This window comes from Oryctolagus cuniculus, chromosome 2 (genome assembly GCF_964237555.1).
Source record: "Oryctolagus cuniculus chromosome 2, mOryCun1.1, whole genome shotgun sequence".
Lineage (NCBI taxonomy): Eukaryota > Metazoa > Chordata > Mammalia > Lagomorpha > Leporidae > Oryctolagus > Oryctolagus cuniculus.
In genome coordinates, this window is record NC_091433.1 from 108780601 (window position 1) to 108804045 (window position 23445).

Below are 23445 nucleotides of genomic sequence, written 5' to 3' on the forward strand. Positions count from 1 at the left end.
GGCTCCTCTCTAACCTTATTTCCTTGTTTCACTGTAACCTCGGAATTCACTGTGACATCGGCTGCTCCTCGGGTGCTCTAAGAGACCACTCAGGTGGGTCCAGGTTCAGGGGGAGCACTTGACGATCATCATACCAGGCTTGCGTGCAGAAAGGGAACATGCCCTGTGCGTTGGAAATTGAGATGAGGGGATCTTGCAGCCATCAGAACAAAGCCAAGGGGCTTGTGTGCTCAGACCACATCAGGCCTGGGTCGCCTCAGAGTGTATCTGTGCACCTGTTGGCGGGGTGAGGGGAACCCTGTGTGGCCGCGACCATCTATTCCAGGTCATGGTACCACCCACGATTACTCTGGGAATATGTACAAGCTGCTTTATTTAGTGTTTCCATTGCTACTTCTATGCTAAGCTATACTGACGTTTAATTTGGATCTGAGCCTCTCTCGAAAGTTCTCTTGAATGCAGAGTGTGGTGGTTATATGTTGCTGTGGTTTGGATATGGTTTCAGTGTGTTCCCCAAGGGTTCACATACTGGAAGAGTTCTACCTCTCCACTGTAGCTGTGTTGAGCTGGTGGGACCTTCAAGAGGTGGAGCCTGGTGGACAGTGGGTAGGTCCCTGGGGGCATAGCCCTTGGAAGGAATTAATGCTGATCTCATGGAGGCAGTTTCCCCTGGCCACGCTGTGTACCCATCCCCAACAGGTGCACAGGTTCACCCTGAGTGACGGCGACCCAGTGCCGGCCTAGAACACAAGCCCTTCAGCTTCATTCTGATGACAGCAAGCACATCCCCTAGACTTGGTTTGCAAAGCGCAGAGCATGCGCCCTTTCCTGCACTCAAGCCTGGGAGAATTTCACCACGTGCTGCCCTTCAGTACTGGACACACCTGAGTGACTGGGTGCAACAGAGCAAGCCTAGCCCCGCGGTGCCTCCCCGGCTTCCCGGCTCCCGGGTGCTCTCTTCCTCTTGCATGCACTCCCACCTGATGCCATCCGCCACGCTGGGACATAGCCAATGAGGCCCTCACCAGAGAACGTTCCGCCTCCAAAGCCGTGATCAGAATAAACCACTTTTCTTTATAAAGTACGCAGCCTCCCATATTTTTCATAGCAACAGAAGGCAGACTAATACGCAGGTGATCCTTTATTTTTAGAACTCAGCAAGAAATACCATCTTTTTTTTAAAAACAGAAGAAAGCTAAATTCTGATAGAGTGATTGCTATGCACAGAGCACGGTGGCCCCCAGGCTGCTTTTTCTCCTGGAAATGACAGCCAAGATGGATAGGTCCCATTATAGAAATGTCAAGTGTCAAGGCCCACAGGTGTCCTTGGCCCAGGACCTGGGGGTGTGAGGGGTGGTATGAGATTCAGACGGATATGTGTGTGTGAGTGCTGACGCGCGTCTTCGTCTGTTTTCTGTTGCTTCAACCAAACTCCTGGACAGGGTAATTAATAAAGAATGGAAGTGTATTGGCTCACAGGATGGGAGGCAGGGAAGCCAGGAGCAGGCCTCTGCATCTGGTGAGGACCTTGTAGCTGCATCCTCCCGTGGCAGAGAGCGTCCCATGCTGCGGCAGCGAGGGTGGAGAACCAAGCAAGGGTGCTGTCTGAGGCCACTCTCCCTCCCAGGAAGCCACTGATGCCATCCCAGGCATGCCAACCACATGAGCTCCTCTAATCTTAGTTACCTCCCGGCAGCCCCACCTCCAGGTACCACTAACCCATGAACTTTGTGGGAGATGAACTAAAACCACAGCCGCCCATGTAGCACATGCTTAGATGAAAATAAGCTGGACCCTGTGCCTTAAAATAGCGCCTCATCCAGTGCTCCTGCTGTGGTGGTGACTTTCGGCAGTGCCAGCTCACGTGGTGATGAGTCTCATGGCTGACTTTCAGCCAAGCAAAGACCCCTTACTTCAAGGCATTGCCTGCTCTGGTTGGCAACAGCCTTCAGATCTGTACATACTGCTATCCATGTTAAAGTCAAACCTCCCGGTCACCCTGACTTGATTCCACATGACAGTGAGGGCGCTGTTCTCCATGGTGGTTGTGTGTCTCCCTCTCCCTCCCTCTTCCAGTCCACTCATGGGACCACCTACATTGACAACACCCAGTGCTTGCTGGGAAGTCTTCAAGATTAAACTAAATCGCAATGGCAGTTGACCCCAAAAGAGGGGATAAGGGGTTGACGTAAGACACTGTCACGTACGCAGATCTTTCTCATGAGAGAGACATTTGTTGCTTCTAGTGTAAAGATGGTCTTGCAGAAGATGCCTCAGCCCAGCCAATGATACAGTCTTGTCCCTCTTGACATCCCAGTCTAGTCACGGAGGAATCAAGGTCAAAGAAAAGGTGAATCTAAAACGGTGTTCTCACACATCCCCAAGGTGTTCCTTCTCTTGGAAGCCTCTTGTGGGAGCTGGTGAGTTTCAGGGCACAGGACATGCTGATGGACAGCAGAGTGGGGTTTAGCTCCACAGCCTCTGCCAGGTAGTGTTGGTTTGCTTAATCGTAGTCTAAAAAATCAAAGAATAATATTTCCTGATGCCGAGAGAATAGCAGTACTAATGGAACTAAAGCTACTTCGAAGTTTCTCGATTGTGTCCTCTAAAAAAAAAAAAAAAAAGCAGAAGCGCTTTTCCCCTTTACAAAATGGGAGACGCCCACATATTTTGTAGACTCACAGAATCTAAAGCCAAAGTAGGCCTCAACAGTTGCTCAGCATAACTCTCCACTCTAGGCAACATGCTCCAAGTGCAAAGACAAGTAGGGCAGAACCGGGTCCACGTCTTGTCCCATTAGCCCCGAACCCCCGTGCAAGCCAGAGTCACTGAGATGACTTAGAAACGCATTCAGAGGCACGCAGTGGTGATCGGTCTGTCATTGGCTAGCACAGGACAGTAGGCACGAGTTAAGGAGTGGTCTTTGTCTTGGGGCCTGAGAGCACCATGGTCCAGTGGCCTTTAGGTGATGTCCGGGGCCCCAAGGGACTTGCCCCTGCTCCCTGGCACAGCACTCCTGCTGGAACCGACTGTCTTCACAGAATGGATTCTAGGTTACGCATCCTTTTTGAAATGAATTCACCTGAAAACTGCTGTCTGTAAAGAAAGAATTCAACAATGCTGATAGGAATCTTAATTTTTCATCCTCAGAAGTAGTAGGGCCTGAAGTTGCATTGCTTTTTTTTTTTTATTTTTATTTTTATGGCCCCAAAAGTATGCTTTCCCCATTCAGGACGGATCACAGGGCTCCGAGTGGGTGCAGAGTGGCCCTCGCAGGCTCTTCAGGAAGCTCCTGCCCTGTGGTATTCCCCACTTGCCAGAATCTTCCACCAGTGTGCGTGCCAGCGCCTCGACTGAGGGAAGGCCTGACGGAGCGGCTGTCGCTCAGAGCTCAAGTTGACTGCTGTGTGACTCAGCAAAGTCCACTTCCTCTCCCACTGTCTGCACCATCAGGACCCCTGACAGGCGACGCAGCACGGCACCCGGGACAGGAAACACAGAGCAAGTAGTGGTGGAATTAAAGTGGTGGAATTAGATTAAAGTGGAGGAAAAGCCTCACTTAGCTTCTGAAAACAGAACAAGGAGACTTCAAAAAGAAGTTCACAGAAAATCAAATTAAATGATGTTTATTTCAGTGCAAAGAAACCTTGAAATCCATGCATACATGGGGTCTTCAGTTTATGAAAAATGCATATTATATAAAGTTGAGCATGGGTTTCAAGTGTCTTTGGCATCAAAACAAGTATATCTTTTTCTTCCCTTTTCCAAGAACTTTTTGAAATACTCTCGTTTTCTTGATACCAGACACCTTTTCCTATGACTGTTGTGAGGTTACTTTTCATAATGTATTGTCTGCTGTTTCCCACATGCATTGGAGGAAAATGGCTTAAAGGAGAAAGAAAAAAAATAGGAAATCAAATAGATGGATTACTGAGGTGTTGCTCCAATAACAGCGATGTCGTGGTGCTGAATTATTTCCAAGTGCTAAGTGCCTGTACGTCTTTGTTCCTTCTTTCAGAATGTTAGAAGATGACCTGAAGCTAAGTAGTGATGAAGAAGAGAATGAGCAGGTAAGATTTGCTTTCACAAGACCACTCCTTGGATGCATTCAGAGGCCACCCCAGGGTGGTGGTGGGGGTGCTGTACCCGGGTGTTGCAAACTCTGAATTGTGTTGCTCTGGGAGGCTGGCTTTCCTCTTCTGATTATACACTTGCGTGCAGTCGGGCCAGTCTGTACAAATAGCTCGGCCTTGATTTTTCCTGACACTTTAATGCCATAATTTTTATGGCGTTGGCACCAACAATGGGTATTTACAAGGAATGAACTAGGGTTGGACTTCATTGGGAAATGGAGCCTTTTCTTTTCTTTTTTTTGTCCAAGCTACCTGGCCTTCAGGAGCTCAGACATGGGACCTTAACCTTGTCAGCATGCAACAGGCAAGCTGTAACATTAAATATTGAGAAGTGTTATGCAGGTATTATTAACATCGAGAAGGGAAAAACGTAGGGGTGAGTTAAAATGATGAATAAAAAATAATCGTGCTCCATCTTGGCTGTTTGTCTTACATGATAAATGCGCCTGAAATATTCTCCCGTGGTGTTGATTTATCAGCTCCAGACATCAGTCAGGGGGTTATAAATGCTCTTCTGCTCAGTCAGTTAAGTTGAAAAAACATCCACTTAACATTCATCACGCTCCCCTCTGCATCTCAGGAAATGTTTGTATTTGAAAGCAAGTTTGCAAAGAGGAAAGCTGGATTTTCCTACACTTTTGTTCCTATTTCTCGCCACCCGTGCTGTGTTTTTTCAAGTATGGGTAAAGGTGATGGCAGAAATGCAAGCCCACGGGGTCTTCTTTACATGTTGTTTTACATGCGATGAGAAATAGGTCATCCAGGTGATCCTGGAATAGGGAGCTTAAAGCCGTGGTGTCGGGAAATGCTATGGAAGTGATGCCCTATGTGGACAGGCCAGTGCACAGGCTGTCGGGAGAGAGCGGCAGGAGAAATAGAGGTCAAAGGAAGATCTCTGGAAAGACTGTGTCAGTGAAACGTGGCTGTGAGGTCAGAGAAGGGATTTCTGGTCGTGAGAGAGAAGCTGAGGCACCAAGGCCGCGAGAGTCTGGAACCCAGACTGGCAGGCAGAGAGCACTGCAGGGAAGGAGTAGCTTAGCTGGGCAGCTGGGCCAGGAGGAGCAGTCGGGCTGTGCATTTTGTAGAGAGTGACGAGTCTGTTTCTAGGCGTACGCACCGGGCAGTCAGGTACCCACATAGCCAACCTGCAAGAGGTAGAGCAGATCACTGCTACATTTGGTTCTTCATCTACGGGGCTTGCAAAAAGTTCTTGGCAAATGCATACTGCGAAAAATCCATGGATTTCTAAAGTTTTGGCACCAAAATAAAATTACCTTTGTAACTCCATTTTCCCATGAACTGTTTGAAGTTTTGGGTTTTTTTGAAAGGCAGAGTTATAGAGAAGCAGAAGCAGATTATATATATAGATAGATAGGGGGTGGGGGTCTTCTGTCCACTGGTTCACTCCCCAAATGGCTGCAACAGCCAGAGCTGGACCGATCCAAAGCCAGGAGCCTGGAGCTTCTTCAGAGTCTCCCACATGGGTTCAGGGGCCCGAGCAGCCGGGACTCAAACCAGTGCCCATATGGGATACCGGCACTGCAGGCCATGGCTTTACCCACTATGCCACAGCACCAGCCCCTTGAGGTGTTTTTATATATCTAACAGCAAATGATTTTCTCTGTTGTCCCCCACTGAGTCTCAATGTGTTTATTATGAACTAAGTTGTATCAAATGTGTAAATTGTGTATACTTTATATTGGAAAAAGATCCTCAGACCATTTCAACTAGCAAGCTTTTCTTAATTTGGAAGTAATTCCCTGCACCGTTTCCAGTGAAAACACATGCACATAAAAGAAAACTCATTCTCAGTGTTGCACGATACACACTCTAAAGGCAGTAAGAACATTTACTCGACTTGTTTGGCTTTATTAGCTACTCCTTTCCTATTGATAATATCATCTTGTGAACAGACAGGTTAACTTATTTATTTTTTTTTAATTTTTTTTTTTTTTTTTTGACAGGCAGAGTGGATAGTGAGAGACAAAAAGACAGAAAGGTCTTCCTTTGCCGTTGGTTCACCCTCCAATGGCCGCCGCGGCCAGCGTGCTGCGGCCAGCGCACTGCACTGATCCGATGGCAGGAGCCAGGTGCTTCTCCTGGTCTCCCATGGGGTGCAGGGCCCAAGCACTTGGGCCATCCTCCACTGCACTCCCTGGCCACAGCAGAGAGCTGGCCTGGAAGAGGGGCAACCGGGACAGATTCAGGAGCCCCGACCGGGACTAGAACCAGGTGTGCCGGCGCTGCAAGGCAGAGGATTAGCCTAGTGAGCAGCAGCGCCGGCCAACTTATTTATTCTTGTATTTAATCCTTATATATATACAACTTTTTTTATGAATGATTTTTATATAGTACTCCCTGCCTTATGGTTTGGACTCCAGACAAAGGTTTTGTATATGGTCATTTAAGTCATTGCTGCAACACTAGTTGTATTGGGTTGCCCTGCTTTGGCCTATGGTTTTACCCTGGTCTAATCACAAAATCATAATTTTCCTTACTTTCAAAAAGACTAGTGATACAGTATTTTTTCTCCCTAAGACCAAAATGTGGTTTTTCCCTGCCAGAGGGTAGCTGGTGCACACATGTAACACACATGCACACACGTCATTTCTCTGGCATTGTGAAATGATTAAAGGTTTACCATAAACAGTTTTTGCAGACACAATCAGAGTTTGTTCCTTGACCCGAAACATTTTATACTCCCCGCCTCAGTGAATATAGTGCATTAAGATTCTTAACCTCTTCTGACATTACGTCTGATTGTCTCTGTGAGCATTTGTTGAAATGGCTTGGGTAGCCGTGGTCATAAACAGATGCCCACAGGAGCTTCAGGTCACTACACCCGCTCGTCCTCCCCAACTGGGCAGAGAGTGTTGTCCATCTGAGTACTTGCCATCCAGTGGTGCTTTTCTCCTCATTGCCTTTGCACTCTTAAAGCTGAGGGCGCAGACTGGATTTGTGATGAAGAGCCAAGCAGCCCTTCCCCAGGGGTTCAAACCCAGCCAGCCAGCTACTGTCCGTGTCAGCGTCTCCATTGTGAATCTGAAGTTAGCATGAGATTCCCAAGCCCGCCACTTCCTCTGGACTTGAAGTCACCTGCTATCTTCATGTCGCTAGATCCATGAGGCTTTTTTTATTTATAGAAGAATGTTAAATTTGGCCGGCGCCGCGGCTCACTAGGCTAATCCTCCGCCTAGCGGCGCCGGCACACCGGGTTCTAGTCCCAGTCGGGGCGCCGGATTCTGTCCTGGTTGCCCCTCTTCCAGGCCAGCTCTCTGCTGTGGCCCGGGAGTGCAGTGGAGGATGGCCCAAGTGCTTGGGCCCTGCACCCCATGGGAGACCAGGAAAAGCACCTGGCTCCTGGCTCCTGCCATCGGATCAGCGCGGTGCGCCAGCCGCAGCGCGCTGGCCGCGGCAGCCATTGGAGGGTGAACCAACGGCAAAGGAAGACCTTTCTCTCTGTCTCTCTCACTGTCCACTCTGCCTGTCAAAAAAAAAAAAAAAAAAAAAAAAGAATGTTAAATTTGTTTAAATGATAAAAAAATACGTTCATGCATATCAGTATACAATTGAATATTTAGAGAAAAGTATGTGTGCCTTAAGTGCAAACATACAACTTGTTAAGTATTCATAACACAAAGACACTCACATCAGCAGCACCCAGATTAAGGTACAGCCACAGCGTCCTCCCAGGAGCCCACAAGTTCCTACCAGTCAGCACCACCAGAGATATAGCCAACTTCCTGTTTTCTGACACTGTAGAGTGATTGTCCCTTGTCTTTGAACTCTCTGTCGGTGGAGTCAAATAGCATGTACTCCTTTACGTCAAGCTTCTTCCATTCAGCATTGTGAGAGCCCATGTCCTTCCGTGGGGTTGAGGTGTGCCCTTCTTTACTGAGATACCTTGTTTTGTTACGTGTATATACCATAATCTACATACACATTGCACTGCTGATGGGCACGCCAGTGTCTGAAGCTGCTAAAATGGTGCTGCTGTCTTAGCATCTGGGTCTTTTGTTGAGTTACGGAAACATTTCTGCTGTTGGGCCATAGGTTATGTGCAAGTTCAGCTTTGGCAAGTTATCTCCACTCATTTTCCAAAATGGTTGTGCCAACTGGCATTCCCGCCAGCAACATAAGAGAATTCTGGTTGCTTTCATGTCCTCACCAGGCATCTGTCTTTTTAGGTTCCTAAGTGTAACCATCTGAGGTTTGCTGTTTCTCCCTGTCTTTCTAGTTTTCATCAGAGTAACACTGTCCTCATAAAACCATTTGGGATGTGTTCCCTGCTCTTCTTTTTTCTCGAAGAGATTGTGTAAAAACTGGTGTTAATTTTCTTTGGCAGGATTCAAAAGTGAAGCCATCAGGGTCTGGAGACTTTTAAAACTCATAAATTCTGTTTCTTTAGTAGTCGTAGAGCTGTAAGACATTTCATATTGCCTAAGTTGTGATAACATTTGCTCTTCAAGTAATTAGCCTATCTGTGTCATTTAAGTGGTCATGTTTGTGTGTGTGGAGTCATTCATAGTATCACTTTACTATTTTTTTGATGATGGCAGGATCTATGACAATAGCCCCTGTTTCATTCCTGATCCTAATCACTTCTCCTATTCTTTTCCTTTTGGCAGTCTTGCTTAGAGGTGTACCAATTTTATTGATCTTTCTGCAATAAAATAAATCTATTTTTAAACTTCACTTTCCATGACTCATGGATTATTTAGAAGTCTGTTATTTGATTGCCAGGTGTTTAGGGATCTCCTTTAATCACAGTTTTATGGGTTCCTAATTTATTCCATTATGTTCAGAGAACATACTCTATATGATTTCATTTCTCATAGATTTGTTGAAGATTTTTTTCTGGCCCAACATACAATCTGTAATGGTATATGTTTAATGGGTACTTGAAGGAATTTATATTCTGCTGTTGCTGGGTAGAGTGATCTATAAATATTAGTTAAATGCACATATTGTTGTTTGATGTGAGTTCTCTCTTGTATCTGACCTTCTCCCTAGTTGCTAATATCAGTTGTTAAGAGAGGAATACTGAAGTCTCTGGCTATAGTTGTAGATTAATTTATTTCTCTTCCCTTTTCTATCAGTTTTTACTTCGCATGTTTTATAGCTTTATTATTTGGTACATAAAACATTTAGGGTCACTGTTTCTTAGCAGTTTAACTCTTTTATCATCATGCAATGATCATATCTTTAGTCATTTTCTTTGCTTTGAAATCTACTTTTCCAAATTTCAGTATTGCTGCCCTTTCTTTGGATTATGCTTGCATACTATAACTTTTTCCCATTTTTTTACTTTCAACCTACCTGTATTGTTACGTTTGATGTGAATTTCCTATAGATTGCATATAATTAAGTCATATTTATCTGATGTGCCTGTTTCTGTTTAAATTGATGAAACTTAGGCCATTTACATTTAGTGTGGTTATTCAAATGTTAAAACTTGAATCTGTAACTTTATTCTTTGTTTTCTGTTTGTTGTTTTTGTTTTTCATTTGTTTCCTCCTGCCTTTCTCTGCATTTTTGAAGAATTCATGTTGATTTGTCTGTTCTTGTGTCTATAGCTTTTTATAGCTTTTTTATTAGCTATTCTAGACATTACAGTATAAGTATATAACTTAAAATAGATGCTGTCATTTTTAAAGTTTTCTCAGGGCAGGTGTTTTGACCTGCAGTACTAGCATATACCATATCAGAGTACCTGGGTGTGGGACGCAGTTTCATATCCCTCCCTCCCTCGCTCTCTCGTTCTCTCTCTTCAAATAAATAAAATAGCTAATACAAAATAATTTTCTCTCAATATCCTATAATTGCCTTTATCACAGAATTGAAAATAGTGGATAATATAGGATTTAGTTTATTTGGTTTTCTGTCTTCCCGGCTTCTTGGGTGAACAGCCTGAGTCTTGCTCAGACTTTATTGCTGTGGTTGTGTCTCATGGTTGACTGGCTTCTAAACGGAAAGCCAAACCTACCCACCATCCCATCCAGACACTGCCATCGAATTCACTTGCCCCCCTCCCTGCCCCCGCTCCTGCAAGAGGAGATCCCACCTCTGCCTCCTGTCTGCTGGGCTGTCAGAGTTCATCCCGCGTCCTCTCAGTCCCCTGGGGACTTGTTCTTGAGATTCCCCTGTGCTCCATCTCCAACAGAGCAGCTCCCCATTGAGTCACCAGAGACCTCCACCAAGACTCTTTTTGGTCCAGTGTCTTAGCAGGAGAGCTGCAGTGCTGAAGAGAGCTGTCACCCCACTTCCTTGGAGGAGTCTGACGCCACACGCCCCTGCCTTGTCTCCTGCCCCTCTGGCTTTTTCGTCCCAGGTTCCTTATCTGTCCAGTCTAGAATGCTGCAGCCTTTTGACTTTTCTTCTCCTCCTCCACACTTCCCGGGTGATCTCAGGCGCTCCCATGACCTTCAGTTTTTATTGACTGGCAATTTCCAAAGTCCCAGCCTCAGCTCAGAGCTCTCTTCTGAACCGCCGCGGACCTACTTGACTTTTCCACTTGGCTGTCTCACAAGCATTTCAAATTCAGTCCGTGCCAAATTGAGCTTCTGGTCTTTGCCACCCTGTGTATCCAGGCACACAAATAGATTCCTCTGGTGATAATTCCTGTTTCCAAAGCTGACACTGCCAGATGCCCAACTGAATGTCCAAGCCAAGAGGCACAGGTCTCATCCTTAATGACTCGCTGGTTCTCACTCAGATATTCGTTTCATCTCTAAGTCCTATAAATTCAACCTCAAAAGTTAAATATTAGTCCACTTACCTCTTTCCATCCTGGCTAGTCTACACCAGCCTAGTGTAAACTATCATGTTTCTGTCCCCCGCCCTCTATAATACAATCTCCCCACAGTGATCTTTTAAAAATGTAAATGAGATCAAGTCACTCCTTGGTCTAAAATCTTAAATGAGTTTTCCATTCCAGCTGTGATCAAATCCAGAGCCCGGAGCATACCCAACGCTACCCTGCGCAGTCTGGCTTTGTCTGCTTTTTCCCTTTCCACAAGCTCCTGCACAGAACTTGAACCATAGAGCCTTTTTTCAGCAAGCCACGCTCGACTGCTTAGGGCCTCCATAGACTTGCCTGGCTGACACCTGCTCATCCTGGAGGTGCACCATAATTTTTATTTCTTCAAGGAGATCTCTCTCATCTAAAGCAAACCCTACATAGTCTTTCTCATAGTCACCTTAATCTTTTTTCTTTGATCTTATCATATTAGTTATATATTACATGTTTACTGTTATATTCCTTTTTTTAAATTCATTTATTTATTTGAAAGGCAGAGAGAGGTATCTTCCATCCACTGGTTTATTCTCCAAATGCCCACAACAGCCCGGGCTGGGCCAGGCCAAAGCTGGGTGCCAGGAGCTCCATCCAGGCCTCCCAGAGGGTGGCAGGGAGCTAAGTGTTGGAGCCATCACCTGCTGCCTCCCTGGGTGTGCGTTAGCGGGAAGCTGGATTGGAAGTGGAGGCAGGACTTTATCCCAGGCACCCTGAGACAATGAGGCACCCCAGGGGGTGGCTCAGCTTACTGTACTGTGGTGCCCACCTGTGTTGACTTCTTTTCAGTATCAGTGTATACCAACTAAGCTGGAGGTTTCCTAGGGGAATGGGCTGTATCTGACATAACATAAGTGTTAAATGTTTGCTAAATCGATGCTAATGGATGCTGCATTGAATTGAGAGCATTTCCCAGTGCCCATTGTCCAGCATGAAAGAGGTGTTTGCTCTACCTTCATTTCTTTGCAAACCCATTATGATTTTTCAAGTTGATATGACCCCCACATTGAAAGTATTGACACAGACAACAGAAAGATGACACAGAATCATAAATTGACTATATATGAATGCAAAAATAACCTACCTACTTAAGAGGAAAGAATCTATCCAATCGCCAAGGAAATGCCTACAGCTATTTTTAAAAGTTTACTTATTTGGAGCCAGCACTTTGGCGTAGTGAATAAAGTTGTTGTCTGCAGTGCCGGCATCCCATATGGGCACCAGTTCAAGTCCCAGCTGATTTTCTTCTGATCCAGCTCTCTGCTGTGGCCTGGGAAAGCAGTAGAAGATGGCTCAAGTGCTTGGACCCCTGCACCCACGTGGGAGACCCGGAAGAAGCTCCTGACTTCAGATCAGCACAGCTCTATTTCTAGCCCTTGTGGTTATCTGGGTAGTGAACCAGCAGGCGGAAGACATTTCTCTCTGTCTCTTTCTGCATCTGCCTCTCTGTAACTCTGCCTTTCAAATAAATAAATAAATCTTTTTTTAAAAATTTACTTATTTGACAGAGAGAGAGAAAGAGAGAGAGAGAGAAACACTCCCACCTGCTGGTTCTCTCCCTAAATGCCCTCAACAGCCAGGGGGCTATGGCCATAAGCCAGAAATGAAACCTTGATCTCCCATAGGAAAGCAATCGCTTGAGCCATTCATGCTGTCTCTCGGGTTGCATGCTGGTAAGAACCTGGAATCAGGAGCTGGATCTGGGGATTGAACCAGGCACTTAACGGTGGGATGTGGCCTCTTACCTGCCAGTCCAAATGCCTGCCCCCTTATGCCACTTCTCAACATGTCTACATCAGTCCATACTGAGGTTAGAAGTTGGTCTAAGTCATGTCCAACAGAAGCCTCCAATGCCTGAAGGATGGCTTTTCCTGCAGCTTTCCATTTCAAAGACAGCAGAAGTATGGACCAGGAGCTTGGAGCTCGGTGGTGACAGGGTTTACTTAAAAAGTTTGCAGATCAAGTTGAAGAGGCAGCAAACTCAGGGTTGTTCCTTTATACGGAGTCCTCAAAAAGTTTACCAAAAATGCACACCATCCTTCAATTCTATCTTCCTGTGGGCTTTTTGAAGTGCCCTCATAGTTTTCATACTTTATAAGGTTCAAATGCGAAATAGCAAAAAAGATCAGAGACCTGCTTTTTGTATTGGAGTAAGTGAAGGGTTTGTGATACATGCAGCAGTTGGTTTGAGTTCTTTTCTGGAACCCTGGGTTTGAACAATTCCAAAGGCCAGTGTTTGCATAGAAGAATGTGAAGGAATGGGAAAACCTAATTCAAAAGTATTCCTGAAAGCTCTCAGTACTAAGGGAACCTGTAATGGATTTAGAAGAGAAAGATGAGTGGTATTGTGTGTCTTCCCGTTGGCTACAAAACAGGATGACCTTGGCCTCTGAGGTCAGAGCACTGATCTGGATGGAGTTCTGGCTAAGGCATGAGAGGGACACATGATGAAGACTTTCCAGCAGGGAGTGGCTGAGCTGAGAGAGTGTCACCTGCACGCAGGGTTTCCAAGATGACGAATACATAGCTCAGGAAACTAACCGGGACATAAATTGAATAGCTACGTCTGTGCCTGCAGCTTCCAGTAATTACATTATCCACACACATTGAGCAGTCTTTTCATTTTAATTATATAACTGCATTTTTCTCTTTAAATGAATGCAGTTGATCCACTCAAAAGGACGATTTTAATTTTATAGGCAGCGATCATCGGATATAATCGGTAGAAGGAAATTTCCCTATTGGCATCATTTACTTCTCGCACAATGAAGAAAAGTTACCTTTTACTCCCCAATCAATATTTGGAGCACATACGATTAATGTAGCAGATATCTAGGTCATTAACATAAATCTGCACGTTGAAGAGCCCATTATTTTCTTATTTATAATGTGCAGAGTAATACTCTTCTCTCTCAGAAAGAATCTAAAACCTGTCTGTATCAAGATGTCAAGCTCATAGGTGAGGGGGTGCTGTGCATGGAGCTGCCACTCTTTCTGTTTCTGGTGCTTTCTTATGGACTTCTACAAGAGATATGGTCCTCTGGATTCTCTGCTGCTTTCTCTCTTCGTCCCTGATGGCTCACATCAGTTTGGGGTGTACTATTGAAAATAGATTACCCATTGTCAAGGGAGCTTTCATTTTTTTCCCTTGCCCCTTTTGCCTGTGACCAATGCATAACCAAAAGCAAAGCTTTAAGAAGGAACCCCCGAAGCCACTGATGGTGCTTGTCCTTCTGCGACCAAATGAATTAGCTGAATGATAGACAGACGTGGAATAAAAACACAGGAGGGTTTTGCAGTCCAGCTCCCCCGTCCCGGGGTGCATTTTTCTTCTCAGGATCGGCTTGGTTGATGCTGAAGTTCTTGGCCTGTGAAAATTTATTACCCACAGAGTCAATCTGCATTCAGGCAGCCAAGTCTGAATAAATAGAGTCATTGTGCTTGTCTGGGATTTGCGGCCAGAGTTCATCCAGTCAGCGTGACATTCATATCCCAGGAGATGCATACAAGCCAGCACCCTGGTATGTGCTCTTGTGTCCTGCCAAAATTGTGTAGAATTATATAAACAGGAGTTGAAACAGTAATCAGGACCAGGTTTGGGGGGGCAAGGCTCCAAAACTGAGTTTCTCCAACATTCGAAATGAACTGTGTTGTCCATGTGATTTGTAGCCAAACTAGAGAGAGGTGATTTTCACATCAGTCATTCTGAGAAGAGTCTTGAATACCTACTAAGCACCAGACATGAGGCATGATGCTGGCTTGTTGGTCTGGATGCATTACACCTTAGCCATGCTCATCATGGTGGATTTAACCACAGAATTCTTAAATGCCTTTCCAAGGCCAAGAAGTGCATTGCCCCGAAGGACTATCTAATAAAAGTATATATTACTCATATTAATCCTAATAGCAGCGTATTAAAATAAAAGAGCAGCTTATGGTTTATGTTTTTATTTTCAGTCTTGCATCAGTGTTGTACCTGAGGTGAATGCCCAGTTTGATCATAATGATGAATTGGGTTTCTTTTTAATGTGGAAATGTAATAATTCTAATTGAAAACTCCTTCCTGTCAGATCTTTGTCATTATCTGTGTAGGAGTAATCATATAAACTCTTAGTCACCATCAAGGAGACAAGTGTTCTGCTGGCAGATTTAACTGTCCTAGCTAGTTAAGTAAGTATCTTTTACAAATAACATTTTATTGTCACCAAAAGGAAACACGCAATTCTTTTATTACATCATGCCACTCTCCGTAAGCATTTGTGAAAAGCACACACATAAATGGAGATACACAAAAACATCACTACTTTTTTTTTCCACTTCAGCAACTGAAAACTCCCCAGTCCTCAGCACAGATGCTCACAACCCCATTAGCTAAAATATTTTCTTCACCTCCTTCAGCAACACAGTTGAGGTTAACGTAGATTTCGTTGTATCCAAGCAGCCTGCACCGGGGCATGTGGCTCGTTTCAGCCTGAGAACCCTGAGTGAAAATCTGGAAAAGACAAAGATTTATATAAAAATTAAGAGACAATGCCTTGCATTTTGGCACACGTGCAGTTAGCACAAATGTGGGGAGACGTCGCCTTTGTTGGGCTCAATGAGGTGTGTGTGGACGGAGGGTGGCAGCCCCACCTCCACAGCCTGCACCCAGGGAGCCACGGTGGAGAGCCACCATTCACTGAGGGTCGCGCTGTCTCCTCCACACCCTCTAGCCGGGCCGCTGGCTGGCGGAGGAAGTGGAGTCCTTCCTCCACACCGTGTTCCTGCTTCCTCCCGGGAACAGCCCTTGGTCCCTCGACTTGAACAGTTTTGTCTCCAATAGCTTTGGGGGATGTGTAGGCATTCAGGAGTGGTTACTCCTTGGAGAATATGCTGTCACTCCTATCCACACTCGGGGATATTACAAAGAAAAGAAAAGGGTTTGCTCAGAATCAGAATTATTCGGCTGCCTGGTCCAGATATGCAGCTGAAAAGTTTTGTGTTTTTTTTTCCCCCCAATCTCGCCGGCGTGGGACTGGTTATCTTATTAGCACAGCTTTTCTCAGGAGTCTCTCCTAGTCCATTGTTTCTTCATGGAGAGAAATCTTTGGCAGTCATTTAAGACCCCCGGCACTTCCCAGTTCCATGCTGAGTGGAGTTTGCAGCCAACAGGTTGTGCTGAGTAGAATAAGACGTCCTGTAAGAAGTAGATCAGGCAGCTGCTAAAATATCATACCACCACATATGGTCGTCTACACTGGAAAAGTGTTAAGGTTCCAGATTCAGCCATGGCCCTCTGCGTGGCTCTTCCTTCAACCTAGACTTCCATTGTTAAAAATCCAAGGCAGGGTTGGGGGGGAGGAGCAGCACTGTGACTTAGCAGGTAAAACCACTGTCTGCAGTGCCTACATCCCATATGGGCACCGGTTCGAGACCCAGCTGCTCCACTTCCAGTCCAGCTCTCTGCTATGGCCTGAGAAAGCAGCAGAAGATGGCCCAAGTCCTTGGGACTCTGCACCTGCATGGTAGACAAAGAGGAAGCTCCTGGCTCCTGATTGATACAGCTCCGGCCGCTGTGGCCAATTAGGGAGTGAACCAACATTTGGAAGACCTCTCTCTCTCTCTTTCTCTCTCTTTCTCTGCCTCTCCTTCTGTTTCTGTGTAACTCTGACTTTCAAATAAATAAATAAATATTTTTTTTAAAAATCCAAGACAGGCCGGCGCCGCGGCTCACTAGGCTAATCGTCCGCCTTGCGGCGCCGGCACACCGGGTTCTAGTCCCGGTCGGGGCGCCAGATTCTGTCCCGGTTGCCCCTCTTCCAGGCCAGCTCTCTGTTGTGGCCCAGGAGTGCAGTGGAGGATGGCCCAAGTGCTTGGGCCCTGCCCCCCATGGGAGACCAGTAGAAGCACCTGACTCCTGCCATTAGATCAGCGTGGTGCGCCAGCCGCAGCGCACCGGCCGTGGCGGCCATTGGAGGGTGAACCAACGGCAAAGGAAGACCTTTCTCTCTCTCTCTCTCTCTCTCTCTCTCTCTCACTGTCCACTCCGCCTGTCAAGAAAAAAAAAAAATCCAAGACAGTGGCAGTTACAACACCACTTAGGACACCTGCATTTGTAGCAGAGTGCCTGGGTTCGAGTCCTAGCTCTGCTCCTAATTCTGGTTTCCTGCTAAGGCACACCCTGGAGCCAGCAGGTGAGGGCTCAAGTAGTTGGATCCCTGCTACCCACATGGGAGACCCAACTGCATTTTAGGCTACTGGCTTCTGCCTGGCCCAGCCCAGCTGTTGCAGGTATTTGGGGGTTGAGCCAGTGGAGGGGAACATGCATGCTCACTCTCTACTGCTCTCTCACTCGTGTTCTCTCTATCAAATAAGTAAAAGAAATGGTTTTTAAAGGCCCAGAGCAGTTCAAGGAAGGGTTTTTGATCATGATGCGTGTTAGATAAAAGCACTCTCATCTATAAACTGAATCCTCATTCACTTGAGAGGAGAAAATCTTCACACCAATTGGAACACACACAGAATCGGCAGAGCACCCTTAGGAGAATCTTTCCTAACTGTGACAAACCCAGATCTATCTTCAAATATCGCTATTTTGTCTGAATAAAAAAGCTTTAAATGAAACACAAAGCCAAGCTTTGATTTTTGATCTTTAAACACAGGTTGCATTTTTAACAAAACTGCCAAAGCATGTATGTTACTTTGACCTGGTCTTTATATAAAAACAGAGTAACATTCTTATTCCACAACTTGGGCCCTGGTTGCCTTCACAGTAATTAACCACCTAGGAAGGCCAATGGAAAGTGAATGGGACTCCACCAAAGCATCCCATGCAGGTAGCATAGGATTATTTTAAATCTCCCAAAGGTATTTGGCAAACTCAACCTAGTGGGAAATGACTGATCCCAGTCTTCACCTGCTAGGCCAAATATGAAAGTTATGAATGAGGCTGGCGCCGCGGCTCACTAGGCTAATCCTCCACCTTGCGGCGCCGGCACACCGGGTTCTAGTCCCGGTCGGGGCGCCGGTTCTGTCCCGGTTTCCCCTCTTCCAGGCCAGCTCTCTGTGCAGTGGAGGATGGCCCAAGTCCTTGGGCCCTGCACCCGCATGGGAGACCAGGAGAAGCACCTGGCTCCTGGCTTTGGATCGGTGCGGTACGCCGGCCGCAGCGGGTCGGCTGCAGCCGCCATTGGAGGGTGAACCAGCCCTTTCTCTCTGTCTCTCTCTCTCTCTCTCACTGTCCACTCTGCCTGTCAAAAAAAAATAATAATAATAATAATTGCCTTGCTGATGCTCTTCCCCAGGAGCCAGATGTTTCTACCTCTCTCAGAAGAAACCCCTCATAATTCTGAGAACAGACAGCTGAACTTGGCTCAAGATCACCTGTACATTTTCTCCCTTTGCCTTGCAAATCCCTCGTGATCTTTGCTCCTACCCACACCCAACCCAGGCATGCCCTTCCCTTCCAAATGTAGTCCTGTCACAATGAACCCTGGAGGTTAAAAGAATTCTTCCCTAGGAATTTCAGACAGCCTTTGAGATCAACAGCATGCTTCTGCCTTTTAAGCTTCTTGGGGAAAGACATTGGGCTCAGACACCTCCTTTGCAAACACCTAAGAGCTGATTCCTGCACTTCTTCCCCATGGCCTCCTTTGGTAAACTTCTCTGCTGTCTGTCAGCACCTGCCCAGTGTCCCACAAGCCCTCTTTGCAGAGACTGGTGGAACGCAACATCATGTGGTCCTCTTTCCATGGACCCTTCAGCCACAGCAGCCATAGAGTGGCCAAGGCAGTGATGGATTACTCTGTGGAGCCCTCACTGGCCTGGTCCTACTCTTGACCTTGTGACCATGGGCAAGTTAAGCCTACCAAACTTCTGTTTTTCAACTTCTTTTTTTTCTATTTGACAGGTAGAGTTATAGACAGTAAGAGAGAGAGAGAGACAGAGAGAAAGGTCTTCCTTCCTTTGGTTCATCCCCCAAACGGCCGCTACGGCCAGTGCTGCACCGATCCGAAGCCAGAAGCCAGGTGCTTCTTCCTGGTTTCCCACATGGGTGCAGGGCCCAAGCACTTGGGCCATCCTCCACTGCCTTCCCAGGCCACAGCAGAGAGCTGGACTGGAAGAGGAGCAACCGGGACTAGAATCCAGTGCCCATATGGGATGTTGGTGCTGCAGGTGGAGGATTAACAAAGTGAGCCATGGCACTGGCCCCTGTTTCAACTTCTTGATATAACTCGACAAAAAGTTAAAATAGAAAAATGTAAAATATTCTATGATGATATAACTATGTCAGCATAAAACTATTAAAATAGACATCTTTATATCTTCTCCCTCCTTCCTCTTCTCCATGGAGTTATTCTTTATGTGATTGCTGGAACTGGTTTTCATTGCTTATTTTGGTAACAGAAAGAAAGGTGTTCCAGAGGAAGTCGGGAAGGTTGACTTATATAAGGAAAGTGAGGGAGCTCATGATAGCGGAAGGTAGTAGGAGAAAGAGGCAAGAGTGGCGGTCTACAGTTCCAGGGGAGAGCCTGAGAAGAGGGGAGGAGGCAGAAAGAAAGAGAAATCACACAATGTACGTGGTGTGGGCTTGGAAAAGGCAGAGAAGTAAAGAAGATTCTGGGAGAGTTTTATAATCAGACTGCTTCCCGGTCTGATTCCCCCTTGCCCCTCTCTTGTCAAAGAGCCATTGATACTTCAATTATTTTTCAAGGCTTCTACAGCATATTTGTGTTCCTTTCAGATGCAACACCATGCTCAGCCTGGGCCCAGGACAGCCTTGATTTATTTGGTGTGTGTGTGTGTAAAATAGAGATTGGTTCATACCCCACTGCTAATGATAGCTCTCGCTGCAGTGCTGAGATGGAGGGGGATGTGGTTTGGTTTTGTTGAAGGTCTGTTCATTTTTCACTTGTTACATGTGCTATTTTTTCTATGATGAGCATTTGCTACTTAAGTCATTGAAAATAATAATAAAGATGACGGAATCCAGATTTAAAATTACCCCCTCCCACCCACCCACCCACCCACACACACCACCATCTTGTATCATATGCCTACAGTAATGATGAGATTTGACCCTTGAAGGCTTTTGGCTAGAAGTTACCTATTGTTATTTGTGTAACTCCATCATCTCCCTCCCAGAGCAACCTAAAAAGTGTTAGAACACAAGTTCTAATGAGGCAAAGCCCATGATCACCGGGTTTTCTAAACCTGTTCTTTAGGAGGGTAAAATAGTTGCATTTGGAACAGAAGAGTAAAGACTGACAACTTTACCACCTATCCAGTGAGAACTGGTTGTAGTGAAACAGTGTCTTGTCTAATACCTTGACAGAAGCTTTTTTGAAAAGTGCTGCAAAAAAAAAAAAAATAATAAAATTATTATAAGGAAAGCAGTGTCATACATAGGGCCATTCTTATTTTTAGTAAAATAATAGTTTAGCAAAGATTTCTGAGGTCCTTTTTCCTGAAAGGTAGTTGAAAGATGGTGCCTGTTTAAAAGCAAAACACTGCCGTATTCATTTCTTTAAAACAGGAGTGGGTGTGAGGAGGGAGAGGGATACTTGGTTTGTAGTTTTACTAACAACAACAAATCTACTGTAGAAGTTGTTGCAGGACAGCGCCGCGGCTCACTAGGCTAATCGTCCGCCTGCGGCGCCAGCACCCCGGGTTCTAGCCCCGGTTGGGGCGCCGGATTCTGTCCCGGTTGCCCCTCTTCCAGGCCAGCTCTCTGCTGTGGCCCAGGAAGGCAGTGGAGGATGGCCCAAGTGCTTGGGCCCTGCACCCACATGGGACACCAGGAGAAGCACCTGGCTCCTGGCTTCCGATCAGCGCAGTGTGCCGGCCACAGTGGCCATTGCGGGGTGAACCATCGGCAAAGGAGGACCTTTCTCTCCGTCTCTCTCTCTCACTGTCCATTCTGCCTGTCAAAAAATAAACAAAAAATAAAAATAATAAAAAAAAGAAGTTGAGGCAAAGAATAAAAGCGCAGTTACCAGTCTGGTGGCCCCCTCCTGTGACACAGAGGTTTTTGGAAAGAGCCTGAATTGGATGAATGAATGAGTTAAAGGCCAACTCATCATCCTCAGGGACTCCCCATTTACAGTTCTGTCATCCAGTAACAGGTATCTGCCAAGCACTGGTGTGCTCCGTGCTATTCGTGGAACCTCTTCCCCAGGGTTGGTCGGGAATGTAGCTGGTGCCCACTTCCTGTCTCCAAGGAGCTAATGCTTGGTCTCCCTACCTCCAGCCCATGTGGCATCAGCTACCTGCTGCAGCACAGGGATGCCACACCCCTTCACCTGCAGGTTGCTCCCCAGGTGCGGGCTTGTCCTACGAGGCCCACACTGTCAGGATGGTGGGGCAATGGCGTTCTTTGACAAGAAGCACCAGAGACAAGTTTTGGTGAACATGTCCATTTATTAACAATCAGCCACGAGCTTTTAAAGGGCAGGCAAAGAGGGGAGTAGCTAGTTCAGGGCAACACAAATTCTATAGGCGAAAGCTGATGCTGGCATCTCTGTGCTTCTGCAATCAGCTTGAAGGTCACGGAGCCTATGCAGCCTTCCAGGTGGTCCTTAGGGGTCTGGGCTACACCCGGAAGCTGTCTACCTGATTGACAATTACAAGGCCCCTCAACAGGAAGCAGGGGTGTGGGAAATGTACCTGGGGCTCCTGCCACCTGCCAGCAGTCAGGTCATGTGTGGGTCCCAGTGTGCTGAGTCCCCAACCAAGGTCTTTCCCAGGAGGCATGGTGTGGAATGCCCTCTTAACCTCCTGCATGGGCTGGGCAGGTGCAGGATCACCCACACCCAGGACCTGGCCGTCTCCCAGCATACTTCCCAGCCAGCATGGTGGTTCCCTGCCATCATTCTCCTTCTTAGCAGCCTCACAGCAGCCTCCTGACCCACAGCCCTCCTCCAGAGTCTTCTGGCCTCAGGCTGTCTTGTATCCCTTGGGCTCTGTGTGGGAGGAGTCTAATGCCATCACTGCAGGTGGGGGAGGACCCCTGGGGCACGTGCTCACACTGCCCCTTTGTTTCTCCTGCTCCGTTTTCATTTGTGATGGCAAAAGCTTCCACAGTCTTGAAGAGTCACAGATTTGAGGTAGAGCGGGGCCTGGGCTGGATGTCGCCTGTATTTGTACAGCGTCAGTTGTTGTTCCTGGCTCCCATGTAGTAGCATCCCCCATCCCTGTCACAGATGTTCTTACTTGGATGATAAGCTAGACTGACATCCCTGACTCTGCCTGAGCCCTGTAGAGAACAAGATGAGGTCCAAATGTACTGAACAGAATGCTCTCTAGACACCATGTCTAGGAACCTGGAAATGCAAAATACTTATTACCAAGGAGGGGGGATGCAGAAGTAAGAATTTTTCCTTTGTCCTGCAGATACTACTACGTGGTTTGAAAAACACTAAATGGAAGCACAGTAAATTAAAAAGTTAGGAGATGTGTCAGCTAGGACTAAAATGATAAACAGTGCAGATAATGTGTTAATAGATAAAGGAGAAAATTGAACAGTGAGGTAACTTAGCAAATACAAGGCTCAGTTTGGGAAAAAGGACAGCAAAAAAGTAAAATCTTTACCCATAATAATATGTGTTTGGATCTAATTTTCCACAGCCTACTTCAGTTAACAAGAAAACACAAGTGAACTAAGACTGGCTGTGATGGTGTTGATGAATACAGATGGTCCCTTGCTACATGATAGTCCTGGTGTGACTCGGGAGTTTTCCACTGTACAGTGGTGGATAAGCAGTACTCATTTGGGACAAACCATACTTTGAATTTGGGGGGTTGCTCTTTTCCCGGGCTAGTGCTGTGTGTTCCTAGCCCCTGGATGCTGGGCAGTAACAGCTACAGCTCCCGTCAACTCTGAGGTCGTGGGGGAAACATCACACAGTTTTGCTGAGATGCTCAGTGGGTTAGGGATATTCAGTGTATTTTCTAACAACAGAATTTTCAATTTTTGATGGGTTGATACCTCCTGCAGCAGTCATTAACCTATCAGGATAATGGAGGTTATCAACATGTGGGAAGGAAAACCCAAAGATGTATTCCAAGCAGTTGAATCCTACATTATCCTCTTTTGGAATGATAACCTAGTGTTGCTCCCCCTCTTCACGGAGGAACGACACAGGACCCTGCGCTGTTCTTTTGTCTGCTCGGCCCTTCCCAGGTTTGCTGCTGGTTCTTCCCAGGTTGGCTACCGATCCTTCCACCTCCGTGGAGGGGCGGGCCCCCCTGCCACTTTCCCCACTTCCGCGGGGGAGCGGCACACCGCCGGCTGGCTCTCTTGGGGGCTGCACAGGTGTTCCTTCAGATAGATGTTCCTGGTGCATGTTGTCTCTCTCCTCCTTTATAGTCCTCTTCCACCAATCCCAACTCTGCTACCCACACGCCGAGTACACTGCTCTCCTCCAATCAGGAGCAGGATCAGCTCCTACAGGTCATCACTCAAGTTGGCGAGAGGCAGCTGCGCAGAAGCTGTTTACTCCTCTCCCAGTGCCATATTGTGGGAGAGCAGATGCATAGAAT

The 23445-nt window shown here is 46.5% G+C and overlaps 1 protein-coding gene across 5 annotated transcripts in view; it reads left to right on the forward strand.

Moving 5' to 3' along the window:
- Nucleotides 1-23445, forward strand: part of AFF3 (ALF transcription elongation factor 3) — a 598192-nt gene that overhangs the window by 472872 nt on the left and 101875 nt on the right. For all 5 annotated transcript variants that reach the window (XM_051842640.2, XM_051842639.2, XM_051842642.2 and 2 more), the window contains one exon: nt 4019-4070. In XM_051842640.2, the coding sequence (XP_051698600.2) occupies nt 4019-4070 (52 nt within the window). The remainder of the gene's footprint in view (nt 1-4018; nt 4071-23445) is intronic.